The sequence below is a fragment of the Mytilus edulis genome, chromosome 6 (assembly GCF_963676685.1).
Source record: "Mytilus edulis chromosome 6, xbMytEdul2.2, whole genome shotgun sequence".
Lineage (NCBI taxonomy): Eukaryota > Metazoa > Mollusca > Bivalvia > Mytilida > Mytilidae > Mytilus > Mytilus edulis.
This window is the reverse complement of record NC_092349.1, coordinates 62,154,468-62,170,797: the sequence shown is the minus strand read 5'-3', so window position 1 is coordinate 62,170,797 and position 16,330 is coordinate 62,154,468. Positions and strand designations below refer to the sequence as shown.

Below are 16,330 nucleotides of genomic sequence, written 5' to 3'. Positions count from 1 at the left end.
AGTAGACAACAGCAGAAGGCCACCAACGGGCCTTCATTACAGTGAGTAAATCTCGCACCCGGAGAGATCAAGATGTATACGTAGTTAAGGCACTTTTCATCTACAGACCTACGAGTTATTTAATTGTTCGAACCATCAAATAAAATTACATCGACTCATCATGCCATTGGCCATTGTTGTGTGTTTTAAGTTTTAACCAATCATAACTTTTAGGTGTACGTTTTTGAAAATATTACCCAGAATGTTTCAGATTCTGAAATGGCAAATTGTAATTTTGTCTTTAATGTTTGCATATTTGAAGTACACAGTTTTGTGACACAGGCTCACAAAATAAGCAAAACACATTATCATATAAGACATTATATATCTACTTTTAATATTTACTGCTCAAATTGGTATTCCATATATATTTCACATGCAAATGAAGGTGTTCCATATAATTACCATATACCGATTTCATTTTGATTGGTAGAACAGAAGAGTGAACTTTTCTCAACAACTTAACCGGGTAAACACAAATTTCAGATACAAAAGTTTGTGAATTTAGGAGTTCAGGTATGTTTTAATCATTCTTATTAACCATGCTTGCTAGGGAAAACTTGGAGTTGTCACAAAAGTTCAAGATACGGAAAAAATCATTTACATTTAGAGTACTGAACTGTTGCCCTTTATTCTCTATTATGGAAACCCTATTCATACCCTCACATAAAAATGGTCAACTACTATCTGAAACTTCTTTTTATGTATACAATAAATAGAATATGTATTACGTGTTCTTAATATTTGCGATTTCGAAAACATAAGCATTTGCACGAAAAACACGAACAATGTGTATGAATGGTGTTTTGATTTTTATTGATATTTGCTCTTTTGGAAGATATTTGAACATTTTTTAAGTATATACACGTGCTAAAGAGGTGCATAGCGTTTCCGGCTTACTCCTCCTGACTCATAGACCTATGTGCTCATGCTACAATGCTCAACTTTGTGTATTATACTTTGTATATGCGGGGCCAACTCAGACACTATAATATCCCAAAGAAAGTCCTACATTGACTTTGTTATAATACAAGCACTTCAGAGTGGAGTGTGGGGGCATCAATTTGCCTAGTTTATCTTGTGCAGCTAGCATTTAGATACACTTTACATGTTCTAGGGGTTTAGATTTTTAAAATTTAACCATTTTTTTGGTAAACATTTACAGGAGCTTGTTCTTAATCATGAAATACGGCATGTACACTGCCGACACTCGGCTAACCGCGTAATCTATATTGAGTATGCGGCTATATCGGCGGTTGGTCTGTTAATCGGGTTAGCTAAAGTCTGTTAATCATGTGTTATCGAGAAAATCATTGCAAGTTCAGTATGTTTCATTGTATAAATTTTTTAAAATATTTTTATCATAAAAAATATTCATGTCTGACAAAACAATTCAATGTACTGAATCCAGTGGTGTAATAATTTTTTTTCTAGCTTCGATAAACGTTCTATAAAATGAAAAGGCGGGTTACTCATCAATAAATTTATACACATTTTACACACACAAAATGTACACAAAATGGCTCATTGTTCGAATTTACTTGCATGCAATATTTAGAACATCGAAAAAAGACAGGCATTATGTTTGTTAACCATAATAATATCATTGTGTGAAAAATATTCACGAAAATCTGTATTTTGGTGACATTAATCAATTTTTATTGAAAACCTGGTCTGTTAATGGGTCGGATGTATAAAACTCGGTCTGTTAATTGGTCTGTTAAGAGTTATGAATGGCAATAAAAGTATAATTTTATTGCTACTATATGAGGTGTTGTCGGATCATGGATATGCTCAAGACGAGAGGCTAAAATATACGGAAACAACGCATGAACAATGAAACATAAAATATACAGAAACAACACATGAACAATGAAACATAAAATATACGGAAACAACACATGAACAATGAATAATTTAGACAATAGAAATTGAAAATTGATTAAAATGGTTTCAAAAAGTGTAATATTAATAAAAGTAATATTAATTTCATCAAAGAATGGTCGCATTTATCTTGTGGATTCTGTTCAAAAGTTATCTACATTGGTAACAAGTATATAAATCAGAGATAAACGTCGTAATGTAACTAAACATCAGTAAGTAAAATATATTGGGATGCTAGAATATAAAGAAAAGAGAAAGAATAATGAGTAAGATAAAAAAATGTAGAGAAAAGTGGCATAACGATTTAAAGAATACAGAAATAAACAACACCCCCACGAGAGATGTATGAAGACGCAGAATATATAAATATAGATAAGGACAGTAGAGAGTGGTGCATTGCTACAAAAGAGAGAAATAATAATAATTATTAAGAATACAGACATGAAACACCCCTGGGTGTTGGAACAGTAACGGATTGCGATGTACTCAAATTGGAGACAAATGCCTCTGCACTTATGTAGAAAGGAACTAAACGGAATAAAATGAATTAAATAAAGGCAACAGTAGTATACCGCTGTTCAAAACTCATAAATCTATGGACAATGGACAAAAAACAAACGGGGTAACAAACTAAAACTGAGGGAAACGCATTAGATATTAGAGGAGAACAACGACACAACATTAAAATGTAATACACACAGCAGCGGACTAAGCATAAAACAAAATCCGATGAGAATAACCAATATAACATCAAAACCAAATACAAGAATTTGGGATAGAAAAGTACCGTGACACGTGTTATAGTAATGTGAATTCACACTCAAATATAGGAGAAAACAAACGACACAACGGAAACACAACGTAAAAATGCTACACACACAGAAACGAACTATGATATAACAATGACCCTTTTCCTGACTTGGTACAGGACATTTTTAAAGAAAAAAATGGTGGGTTGAACTTGGTTTTGTGGCATGCCGAACCTCGCACTTTGATGGCATTGTTAAATATAACATTAAAATGGCAACATAATAATACAGGACTACAATACAAATAAATTAGGCAAAGAAACACATGAATAATAGATAACAAAAGGCATCAGGTTTAAAATTCATTACGTCAAAAACGCGCCTCGTCCAAACAAGAATTAGCAGTGATGCCAAGATATAAAGGTTGGAAAGTCAAAAAAAAGGGTGGGGTACAAAGTTGTACAGCTCTGAGGATCAAAAGTTGAAAAAGGTTGTGCCAAATACGGCTAGGGTTTTCTGCTTGTGATAAGAACATCCTTATTATATAGAACAATTTATGCTATTGCAAACAGTAAATTTTATCAAATGAATATAAACGATTTACATGATAAAACTGACGTCTTAACTAATTACAGAAAACAAAACACGAATACATAATACATTGAAGACCAACATAGAAAATAGACATTGAAGACCAACACAGAAAATAGACACTGAAGACCAACACAGAAAATAGACAAACTTAAGATAACCAAATGTAGCTACATTCGCTTCTTTCCATTTACTTCTTTAGAATGATTTGTAAACAACATATGATCAAGTAATAGAAGAAAAGATACAATTGGATGATGCTGACGAATTAGGGTTTAACGTTCAGTGACAAATATCATTTGCATATGAGAACGACAACACGTTATATGTATATATTGAACAATTGCTCCAACTTATTGTGTACTTTACATATATTCGTATATTGTATTGTTATACCACTGTCCCAGGTTAGGGGGAGGGTTGGGATCCCGCTAACATGTTTAACCTCAAACACATTATTTATGTATGTGCCTGTCCCAAGTCAGGAGCCGGTAATTCAGTGGTTGTCGTTTGTTTATGTGTTACATATTTGTTTTTCGTTCAGTTTTTTTTTATATAAATAAGGCCGTTAGTTTTCTCGTTTGAATTGTTTTACATTGTCATATCGGGACCTTTTATAGCTGACTATGCGGTATGGGGTTTGCTCATTGTTGAAGGCCGTACGGTGACCTATAGTTGTTAATGTCTGTGTCATTTTGGTCTCTTGTGGACAATTGTCTCATGGGCAATCATACCACATATTTTTTATATGTATATCTATTTTTCTTTTTTCTTTTTCGGTTGCTTGTTTGTTACCTATTTCAACCACAATTGCATTAAAATGCATTTATATTTAGTATTTTAAAAAAAAAATCACATATTATAGATTTTTTATCTACATATTCTTTAAAAACTTAAATAGTTCTTATTAATCTTTTTTTTTTTATCATTATTTGTATTGTATTGTGAAAATTATTGATGTTGTAATGTTTATGCCCTTTGGAGCCCATAACAGGAAATAAAAAAATATCTTCTGTACCCAGTGCTGTATCAGAAAGACACCTTCAGTCGGATTTTAGAACGTGCTACTTTAATTTGAACAGACACAAGTATTAAGGCTGATTGAAAACGTTAATAATAAATGCATGCATATTCTAGCGGCCAATCTATATCACGCTATACTGAAGTGACAAACCCTTCAATAAAATGCAAAAAAAGTCAAAATAAAAATGCTCTTACTAGAAGGATACTGTTGCACCGTATTGTCATTTTATTGACTCAAGAACATCTCATTCTTAACCTTTTCAATGGGAAAATATAAAGGTAGCAAAACTATTGCCGTGGCTAAATATCTCTTAACTGACACAATTTTAATTGTCCAACCCATTAACAGACTTTATTCCCATAATTTTCACTAAAATGTGGTATTATTCACGTTATATTACATTTATGAAATATTTACTAATTTCAATCTATTTTTTAGAACCTAAGTACTTGTTTGTGTCTTTTAAATGATATCTAAAATTGTTTGTTTCGCCTTTTATTAAAAAAATTGCTGTGTGTATAAGCATAAATACTGCATACCCGCGCGACGCCTTTTAGTTTTGCTGAAAACTGCGCAGACTTTGAATTGTTTTTACAGGTGGAAAATGTTCTATGATAGATATCATTTTGTCAGACACTTTTCTTTTTTTCATTTGGTTCTTATAATATGCCAAAAATCTGTATATTTAACAGAGTTTGACATTAAATTGTGCGTTTTACTCTTAACAGACGTATAACCAACCCGATTAACAGACCAACCGCCCATATAGCCGCATACTCAATATAGATTAACCGACCAATCTCTCGGTTAGCCGAGTGTCGGCCGTGATGTAATAGTCAAAGTTATGACTGAGTGCGGAAATATGAAGATAGATAAATAAAATAACTACTAGTATTTCCCCCATTTTAAGTATTTTATTCATTTTCACCTGTTTTTAGGGAGGTCAACAATACATTGTAACACTGTCAGCAGCAGTCCCATGCGAGACACAGGGTTCCGAAGAACACTTGATGACAGTTTTTGTCGAGCCTGCGACATTTTTGTCGCGCATGAGAGACATATAACGATACTTGATTCCGTCGCCGGCGTCAGCGGCGTCAACATTTAGATTAAGTCAGTGCTTTGAGTTTTTGTCGAGCCTACGACTTCTGTCGCAGAAAGCTCGACATAGGGGTGATCCGGCGGTGGTGTCAGACCGAAAAAGCAAAATTATCGAACAAAAAGCAAAACGGACAAAAAGCAAAATTATCGGAAAAAAAGCAAAAGCGGACAAAAAGCACCGTATTATGCGTTTAAAAGTTTTGTATTTTAGAAGGGTGAAGACCTGGATGCATCATACTATTATATAGATGCATCATGTTATTAAGTTTTCGTCTGTCATATGTCCATTTTCCATTACCTCATTTTCATGGTCGGTGACTACTCTCTTATCATGAGTAATTGGATAACTATTTATTATGTGTGTATCTTGCAAAGTCCTCGTGCCTGTCAGACAGTTTTCTTCTGACCTCGACCTCATTTCGTGAATCTGTGAACAAGGTTAGATTTTCGTGGTCAAGTCCATATATCAGATAATATAAGGTCTACTATTTTTGGTGCATGGAATGATTGTAAGTTGTACATATCCAACTGGCAGGTGTCATATGACATCATTTTCATGGTTCAGTAGTTATAGTTATTTTTTGTGTTTTTGGTTTGTTTTTCTTAAACTATAAACAATAAATTATTTTATTTGGTGTATGGAAATAATTGTAAGGTTTTCATGTCCAAATGGCAAGGCGTCATCTGACCTCGACCTCATTTTCATGATCCAGTGGTAAAAGATACGTTTTTATCGTGCCTGCGACTTTTGTCGCAGAAAGCTCAACATATGGATAGTGATCCGGCGGCGGCGGTTATGGCGGCGGCAGCGTTAGCTAACTTCTTAAAAGCTTTATATTTTAGGAGGTGGAAAACCTGGACACTTCATACTTTGTATATGGATGCCTCATGTTTCGAAGTTTCCATCAGTCACATGTCCAATGTCCTTGATCTCATTTTCATGGTTCAGTGAATACTTGAAAACAAGTTACGATTCTTTGTAATGTTAAATTCTCTCTTAATATAAGTAAATGCTACGAAGTTTTCGTCGGTCACATGACAAATGCCTTGATCCCATTTTCATGGTTGAGTGAAAAAAGGCCAACTATAATTGTTGTATGGAAGTATTGTACGCTGAACATATCTGCTTGGCATGTTTCAACTGACCTTGACCCAATTTTCATGGTGCATTGGTCAATGTTTAGTTTTTGTCGAGCCTACGACTTTTGTCGCAGAAAGCTCGACATAGGGATAGTGATCCGGCGGCTATGGCGGCGGCGTTAGCTAACTTCTTAAAAGCTTTATATTTTAGAAGGTGGAAGACCTGGATGCTTCATATTTTGTATATGGATGCCTCATGTTACGAAGTTTTTCAGTCAAATGTCCAATGTCCTTGACCTCATTTTCATAGTTCAGTTAATACTTAAGATTCTTTGTAATGTTAAATTCTCTCTTATTATAAGTACTAGGATAACTATATTTGATGTGTGCGTACCTTGCAAGGTCCTCATGCCCATCAGACAGTTTTCACTTGACCTCGACCTCATTTCATGGATAAGTGAACAAGGTTTAGTTTTGGTGGTCAAGTCCATATCTCAGATACTATAAGCAATAAGTCTACTATATTTGGTGTATGGAATGATTGTAAGGTGTACATGTCTAGCTGACAGTTGTCATCTGACCTTGACCTCATTTTCATGGTTCAGTGGTTATAGTTAAGTTTTTGTGTTTTGGCCTATTTTTTTATACTGCACGCCATAGGTCTACAATATTTGGTGTATTGAATGATTGTAAGGTGTGCATGTTTGCCTGGCATGGTTTATCTGATCTTGACATCTTTTCATGGTTGATTGGTCAATGTTTTGTTTTCTTAGAAACTATAACCAATAGTATCTTTAGTGTATTGAATAAGGTAAGGTGTAAATGTATTTCTCGTTTGATTTATATGACCTTGACCTCATTTTCTTGGATCATGTTAAGTGTATGTGATAGTTGTCGTAAAGCTTTATATTTAGGACTATCAATACAATACCAATGGTTAGTAAAGAAGGCGAGACATTTAAACTATAAGCAGTAGGTCAACTTATATTTGGTGTATTGAATGATTGTAGGTTGGATATGTCTATCTGTCATATATCATCTGACCTTGACCTGATTTTCATGGTTTATTGGTCAATGTTAAATTTTCATGGTATTTTCATCTGTATGGAATGGTTGTAAGGTGTACATGCATTTCCGGTTTGGTTTATCTGACCTGTGCATCATTTTCTTGGATCATGTTAAGTTAATGTGATATTTGTAGTAAAGCTTTATATTTTGGACTATTAACATAAAATCAATGGTCAGTGAAGCAGGCGAGACATTGCAGCGTGTGCACTCCTGTTTTAGACAGCAATAACGTCGCCAAACCTTCATGGAATTTTACCAAATTAAGACAGAAGCTTGTTTCTGACCAAATTACAGTATCCAGAGCAACATTTTTCTAAGTATGTTTTTTTCTTCTTCAATTTTTCGTATTTTAATGAAAAATTAATTGATAAAAATAAGAAGATGTTGTATAATTGTCAATGAGATAACTATGTAGACAGCTCTCTCACAAGCAAAAAATCATAACTGTAAACTATACAGTCACATGGAAAAAAGTATTGCAACACCTTGATTTTTTAAAACTTGAAAAATCAGCCTCTTTTTTTGGATGAAATATAATAAGATATGTGTATAATATTATTGAAACATAGTTTATGGTAACATTGGCATTGAAACGAACAAAATATGTTTGAAAAAAAAATGATTTATATAACCACAATTTTAATTACAAAATGAAGTGTTTTTTGTACAAAAAAATGCATTTTACAACTTTTACTGTAGTCGAACTTTACAATGTCAGACATTTCAAAATTAATCTTCAGATGACTGTTCACATCATGGTTGATCGTTATACGCCAAAGAATTAGTACTTTGTGCGTAGCCTCCATTCAAACGGATAACCGCAACTAAACGTCTTCTGATTCCTGCCATAAATCGACTAATTTGTTGCTAAGGTAGCAGTAACCATTTCTGATGAAGGGCATTGTTTATTTCATGATGTGTTTGAACTTGGGTGTCCTTTCGCGCACTTTCCGCCCAATAGTGTCCCAAATATGCTCGATATGGTTCAAATCCGGGCTACGATCGGGCCAAGGAAGATAAACCGAATTCCATTTGAACATTGGATCTTCCTCCACGATGCTAATTTCAAACTTTGGCGAGCTCTGCACTACATTGGATACGGAAAATTGTGTGTCTGTTCGTTAGCAAAGGTCTCCGAAATGGTCTTATCGCACGATAACCAGTAGCGATGAGTTGATCTCTAACAGTTTTTGTTATAAGGCTCCTCCTGTATGGCCACCACTCTCTTTTTAGGACTGTCTTGTATGTAATGGGTTTCCTTCTGACCAACCTTCATTATGCTTGATTTTCCCTAGCAAATGGTATAGGGGGTCTATATTATCTCGGAAGGTCTTTAACAGCGTTTATTGCTTGATTTTTATTCTCAAAACGACTTATAGTGGAATGGTGATGACCAACAATACGTGCAGTTGTTACAGCGACACCCCTGCTTCTCTTATGCTGATAATCTGCCATCTTGCTGCAGTTAAGAGTTGTCAAGGACCCATTACAAGGTGTCAATCACATAACTTTAAAAACTTGGTTATTTAAAGTGTTGAAAACAATGAGGATAAAAACATCTGTTTTGCTGTTTACGGGTACAGTAGCTGCATGTGCAGATAAAAACTTATCGAGTCGATATTTATTGATTAAACTCAGGTGATAGTTAAATAATGTTTAACTAGTTCTATTTTACCAAACTATATCACAAAAAAATAAAGAGTGTTTTTTTAATTTCAATTTCAATTTGGTGTTGCAATACTTTTTTTCATGTGTATATAAGGACATACCTACATTATAGGCACAGGGACACATTGTACTGTATCATCACAGCCATACAGATGGGTTGTTTTCTAGAAGTTGGTAACATATGAGGCAATGAAAGATTATTATTATATGAATTGAACACCTACTGTTAACACTGATATATGAAGCTATACAGATTCTTTTGGAGTTAAAACTTAGATACAGTTTTCGACATCCATTACTTTGATAAACCATCATTGAATTTTACGAGACGAAATGTCGACATTTCTTTTGCAGCTAGCATTTAAATACATTCTACATATTTTAGGTATAAAGTTTTTTTCAACGTCAGTAAACGTTTACAGAAGCTTATTCTTAGTCATGGACATTACCATCATGTAGAGTATCTAGTGTCCCGAATTGAATTTTGAAAAAAAAGGACATATTTTTCGTTTTTTTTTAGTGGGTGTCAACCATACACCGTTACACTGACAGCAGCAGTCGCATGCGAGATACAGGCTCCGAAGAATCTTTGCGACTATTTTTATCGAGCCTGTGGCATTTAAGTCGAGAAAGCGAAATATAACTTTCCTAGATTCCGTCGTCGTCGACGGAGGCGTCATCATTTAGGTTTTGTCTGTGGTTAAATTTAAAAAAAAACAACATAAATAACTTTGTCAAACCTTCATAACATTTTATCAACTTTGACAGAAGCTTTCTTATGATTAAGAGATATTGTCTGAAGCAAACTTTGAAAATATATTTTTCTGATAGATGATTTTTGTGTGTGTAGTAAACATATACAGTCTGAAATTGAAACGTTTGATTCCGTCATACGTTACCAACATATATGAAAATAACCCATCTGTAATTTTAATATTTTTCTGATAGATGAACTTTTACTTTTTTAGTAAACATAAACAGTCTGTGATTCGAACTTTTTTTGACATGACAAATTTGCAAACCTTCATTGCTTGCTATGAAAGTTGAACGGAGGCTAATCTTCAAGTGCACGAAATGGCATTTACAGTTTTTTAATTTTTTTTTTGTATTTTACTGATAAATGGACTCGCTCTTTAAGTAAAAATTTTGCCTTTACATTGACAGCAGCAATCGCAGGCGAGACACAGAAAGTTTGTTGTACAAATCATTATTGCTAAAATAAGGTTTTTATCATTTTTTTATCTGCTTTTATAAAACGTATTTGGTAATTTTGTGTTGCTACCGGCTATCCCAGTTGTCCTAGCAGTATACCCCGCCTCACCGGTTGGACCTATTATAACTTATTTGTATTGGATGTTTTCTATATAAAAATGAATATCAGGAGTTGTTTTTTACGTGTATTTTGATACAATTATAATTATTATTTTATTATTGTTTATAGAATGAATTCGCCTTGTTGTGATGGATGTTTTCGAATTGATAAAAACGCAATTTCTATTAGATTTTGTATGGACTGCGAAGAATCTCTCTGCCATGAGTGTGTTACTGCGCATAAAACTATAAAAGTTTTGACATCACATCAGTTGGTTAGTTTAAATGAATTATCGACAGGGAAGGTGAAATACTTGGCAGCTAAACAGTATTGTAATACACATTCCGAATATACCCTTGATTTCTTCTGCTCTTACCATGATGCAATGTGTTGCCATAGTTGCATTCCAGTCAACCATCGTGCTTGTGATAAGATCCTTCCTCTAAAGGAAGCCTCAAAAGATGTGAAAATGTCTGCACTGATAGCGGATATATTCGAGGGTTTAAAACATGTTAGTAAAACAGCTATTGACACAATACAAAATAGAGAAGAAAATATCCAGAGCATTAACGACCAAGCCAGTTCAATAACTGGATCAATTTCCGTATTTAAGGAGACCATCCTAAATAAAGTAAACGAAATGGAAAAATCGGCGATAAATAGCTTATCTAATCTTAAAAACAAAACTATTTCAAAGATGTCGGATGAAAAAGATAAGGCAACAATAATTAAGTCGGCAATTGATGAATACAACAACCAATTACAATTTATGATAAAGAATGGTTCGGATAATCAGACTTTTGTTTTCGTTCAAGAGTTGAGGTTCAAGCTATTGAATCAGGATCAAACTTTGGACGAAGTCATATCCAAACTGGATGAATCAAGTCTACACTTTACAGAAACAAAAATCCTTGGTGAAAAAGAACTTGGTTCATTCAAAGTGTCGTCTGGTCCTTGTAATGTTAAACATACACAAATAAAACAATTTGGAGCACAAATAAAGTCACCGATTACAAGGACCCCAAAAAAGTTTACACGTAAAAGGAAATTAGAAATTGAAAAGAACGAATCTCGCAAGGATGGAATAATGATTACGGGTGTTGTAGCAGATGAAAACGAATTATATGCTTGTTTCCATAATAGCAAAAAGATCTGTAGATTTAGCTCTGCTGATAAATGTACGGGTAGTGTTGATTTAGGAGAGAAACCATGGGATATTGCAATCCATTCCAAATCAGGTAAAATAGTCGCAACACTTCGCAGTGGCTCATTACAAATACTGGAAAACATGGAAGCGACAACAAAGTTTGATATACTCAGTGATAAACTTTACGGTGTTGCGTGGATTAATGATGATTTAGTCGTCGGAGGAAAAGCTGAGATATATTTCCTTGATTCAAATATGGAACACGTTAAAACCTTACAAATAGGCGCAAATGTAATATACTACATACACGCAAAAGATGAAAAAGTTTATCTCTCAGATTATGAATCAGATAAGGTGTACTGTATTGATAAAGAAGGTAATAGTATCTTCACGTACAGTTCACCGACATTAAACAAGCCTGATGGAATTGCAACGGACGGGAACGGAAATGTATACGTTGTGGGGCGCAAGTCAAACAATGTGCATCGCTTGTCACCTCAAGGAACTGAATGCGAAATAGTTTTATCAGCCGAAGATGGTATTAAAGATCCTATAGCTATATGTTTTAGTCCGGATTACAAGAGTCTGTATTTATCCAACGAATCTGGAAAGTCAATTTGGATCTTTGACTGTGACTATTAAACATTACAAGAACTTATAAAAGGCTATCTTGCCATGTGCAATTGCTATAAAAAAAATCAATTATGTATAGCCCAATTGCTTTCCATGTTACATTCCTAAATCTTCTAAATAAAGTTGCATTCATGTAAAAATTAAACATGTGCATTATATTGGTTTGTTAAAAAAAAAAATAACATACCTTTAATCATATTACAGCACACTGCATGGTTCTCGGAATTTAGTATAACAAAACAGGTACTTTGATCTGAGCAACAAGCAACTTATGCCCTATTTCAATTTTTTATATTTTTGTTACTATTAAATCGTTAAGCATTCATTTGATATTACAATTATCCACATATGTTACTTGCTTACAAAGTTACAGCTAAGTGGGTAACGACGAATGATCCGCGATATTATCTTGAACATTAAATAAAGGCAACAGTAGTATACCGCTGTTCAAAAGTCATAAATCGATTTAGGGACAAACAAATCCGGGTTACAAGCCGTAAAACCGAGGAAACATCAACTATAAGAGGAAAAGAACGAAATAACAGAACACAGAAGTGCAACAAAAAACAAACAACAATGCAACATACATAGGAACGAACTATAAGATAACAACTGCCATATTCCTGACTTGGTACAGAATATTTTAAGAGAAAAGGGTGGGTAAGACCTGGTTTTGTGGCTAGCCAAACCTCCGCGCTTTATAGCAATGTAAAATATACCTCTAAAATGACAACATTACATGACTGTAATATAGTACAAATACATGCAAAAAGAAAAAGACTGATGCAAAAAGAAAAAGACTGATAAATACATACATCAATAAATATTTGACTTTGCGTAAAAATCTGTCCTATACAGAGGCAGTTGCCGTTTACGACCACAACAGCTATTTAATTATCCTGCATTATTAATACGATTCACCGAATAACAAATAAAATTCAATTGATCAAGAGGAATTCCGTTCATATATTCCAAAGAATTTCGGTAAGAATTAGAACAGAGCACTCGTTTACTTCATTAAATTACATTCTCCTCGATGATAGTTATGATACAAATGTATAATTGAGTATTTTTTTTTGTCAAGTACAGTGTAGTGTTCTAATTAGGTATTAGTACTATAAAAAGTAAAAAAAAAAAAAAGATACCAAACTTCGAAGGAAATTCAAAACGGAATAAAATAGGGAAAATCAAAAACTCAAACGCATCAAACGAACGGATAGCAACCATCATAGTCCTGACTTCTTACTGTCATTTCATTGTGTAGAAAAAGGTGGATTAAACTAGGTTTTATAGCTAGCGTACTGATGCTCACTGTTGTGACAAAAAATGTGCAAGAAAAATATTTACAGATGCAAGTTAAAAAAAGCATGATAGTGCTATAAAGGGATATTATGCTGCACTAAATTCCATCTTCTTGAAAGCATCTAATGAGATATTATATATATATATTGAAAGAAGGAATGCCCGTATGTTGATGTTCTGGCTAATGATACAATAAGTCCTGGTATGTGTTCTCCAGCTACCATTGATATATTATGCAGTTCTAGCGTTGCCGGGTATATTACTACAAGCAATGTTAAAACTCTGTACATCATCTCATCTTTACAGCTTGTCCTCCTCTCGGTTAGTGGCTGTCACTGTAGAGTTACACTGGTGGTTTGTTGGAAGTCGTTCATTACAAACTAGGTTGAATTTCTTTGCATTTTCTAGTTTTACGTATTTTAAAGTTGTTAAACGGGTCCCAAAGCATGCAAACTCAATAATGGTCTAACAAGATTTTGTAGCATACAGTTTTTGTTTCTTGAGGACAGTCGTGCAGGCTCCTTTGAATGACACTCTAGTTTAATTTGACATTTTAGCTATTAGTATGCTTTCTATTTGTGTGCAAAAGTTTATGGATAGTAAGACCTAGATATTTTGCTGAATCCACCAATTAGTCAAATTATGTCCATGACTATAATAGCTTGTGAGATGTTGTTTACGTTTTTTGATTACGCATAGAAGTTGACTTTTGCTAGGAACAAGGTATTAAATAAAACTGGAAATCAACATCAATTCTAGAAAACCTCCATTTCTTCGTACCTCTTAATTTCATTGTGTTAGTTCAATTATTTTTTAATTTGATGTAATTACCTTTTTTTTCTGTTTAGTTGGTTTTTTTCATATTCAACCTATTAATTATGTTTTACATACATATTGTGCATTATAACTTACCTTAGGAAATAAATTGCAAAACTTGATAGTATGGCTAAACCTTTTCATGATTTGTAAACATGAAAACTTAGAAACTAAGCTTACTCCATGCATGCATGGACGAAGGTAACTAACGTTAACTTAGTCCATGCATGCATGGACTAAAACGACTTAGTCCATGCATGCATGCACTAAGGCAACTAACCCTAACTTAGTCCATGCTTGCATGGACTAACACAACAGACTTAGTCCATGCATGCATGGACGAAGGCAACCAAGGCTAACTTAGTCCATGCTTGCATGGACGAAGGCAACTAAAATTAACTTTTTTAAAGTTTAAAAAATTTATAAATGCAAAATATTTCAAAAAAATCAAATTTTTCAAAAATTTAAAAAAAATAATTGAATATTTAAAAAAAAATTTTTTTTTAAATTTAATTCTTATAAAATAAACGAAAAAAACATGAAAAATTTACAAAATCATTTTTTTCCAAAATGCTGAAAAAAGTTTAAATTCCATTTTTTTTAATCAAAATTAAACAAAAAGAAGAAAAAAATGGTTAATTATCACTGTGTATTATCACCACCGGATATAGGTACCCTTGCATATAGGTATAAATGCCACATGAGAATATTCACCTCTGCCAAAAGATTAGAATGTGTTCACATTTTATTTAAATGATAAAAACTCTTCCCTGAACAGATCAGTTGGAGCTGAAAATTTGTTTAACATAACCTGGACAGTAGCTGCAATTAGTTCCTGAAAGTTCCTAATCATTTAGTAGTGGTAAGTGTTATTTTAGTTTATTGTTATTATATCTGTAATAAACATGTTTAATCAGTTTAATTGAGGTCTGGAGCTGGCATGTCAGTTAACTGCTAGTAGTCTGTTGTTATTTATGTATTATTGTCATTTTATTAATTTCTTTTGTTACATCTTTTGACATCGGACTCGGACTTCTCTTGAACTTAATTTTAATGTGGGTATTGTTATTCTTTTACTTTTCTACATTGGCTAGAGGTATAGGGAGAGGGTTGAGATCTCATAAACATGTTTAACCCCGCCGCAATTTTGCGCCTGTCCCAAGTCAGGAGCCTCTGGCCTTTGTTAGTCTTGTATGATTTTAAATTTTAGTTTCTTGTGTATAATTCAGAGTTTAGTATGACATCCATTATCACTGTACAATTATGCATATTTTAGGGGCCAGTTGAAGGACACCTACAGGTGCGGGAATTCTCGCTACATTGAAGACCCATTGGTTGCCTTCGGCTGTTGTTTTCTCTATGGTCGGGTGGTTGTCGCTTTGACATATTCACCATTTCCTTTCTCAATTTTATTTGTTGCACTATGATTTTTGCCTTTGTCTCAATAGCAGCTAACTTTTTGTATATATTGTACATGTACATGCAAGTCGTCAAAACATCAACCCAAAAATGTAAGATCTGTAAGTTTGCTTTCGCAATTTTTTTGTTCTTCCCATGCCGGAATTCTAACCCATGTTACTGAGATATTGTGACACCAAATCTGTACAATTTTTAAACACCAGAGAAGAGCAGATGATTTAAACACTTTTGTGTAATCCAGCATTATATAAGATGTTTTTGTGTCTAATGTTATAGTGCAGTTTGAGCACTCAAAAACATGTTCATTATGTCAACTGGTTGTGTTTGGTTGCTGTCTGCCATATTAAATGGATTTCCTTTTTTTTTTGTTTTTTTGCTTAAATTTGTCTATTAGCTTTCTCTTTTGAAATTAAAAGAAAACAGTTCACAAATTAGGTGTGCTGGGCTTATTTTAATTAACCTTCATCAGAAACATACAAACACAAATTTGACAGCAA

The 16,330-nt window shown here is 33.6% G+C and overlaps 1 protein-coding gene across 2 annotated transcripts in view; it reads left to right on the top strand.

The window, feature by feature from the left end:
• Nucleotides 1-454: 454 nt before the first annotated feature.
• The window catches only part of LOC139528045 (cyanophycinase-like), a 75,296-nt gene continuing 59,420 nt past the window's right edge, over nucleotides 455-16,330 (top strand). Inside the window, exons 1-2 of one of the 2 annotated variants that reach the window (XM_071323828.1) lie at nucleotides 455-555; nucleotides 10,646-12,418. In XM_071323828.1, the coding sequence (XP_071179929.1) occupies nucleotides 10,647-12,305 (1,659 nt within the window). In that variant the 5' untranslated portion in view covers nucleotides 455-555; nucleotide 10,646 and the 3' untranslated portion in view covers nucleotides 12,306-12,418. Of the gene's footprint in view, nucleotides 556-10,645; nucleotides 12,419-16,330 lie in introns of those variants that run through there. The other variant, XM_071323831.1, reaches the window with a different exon arrangement.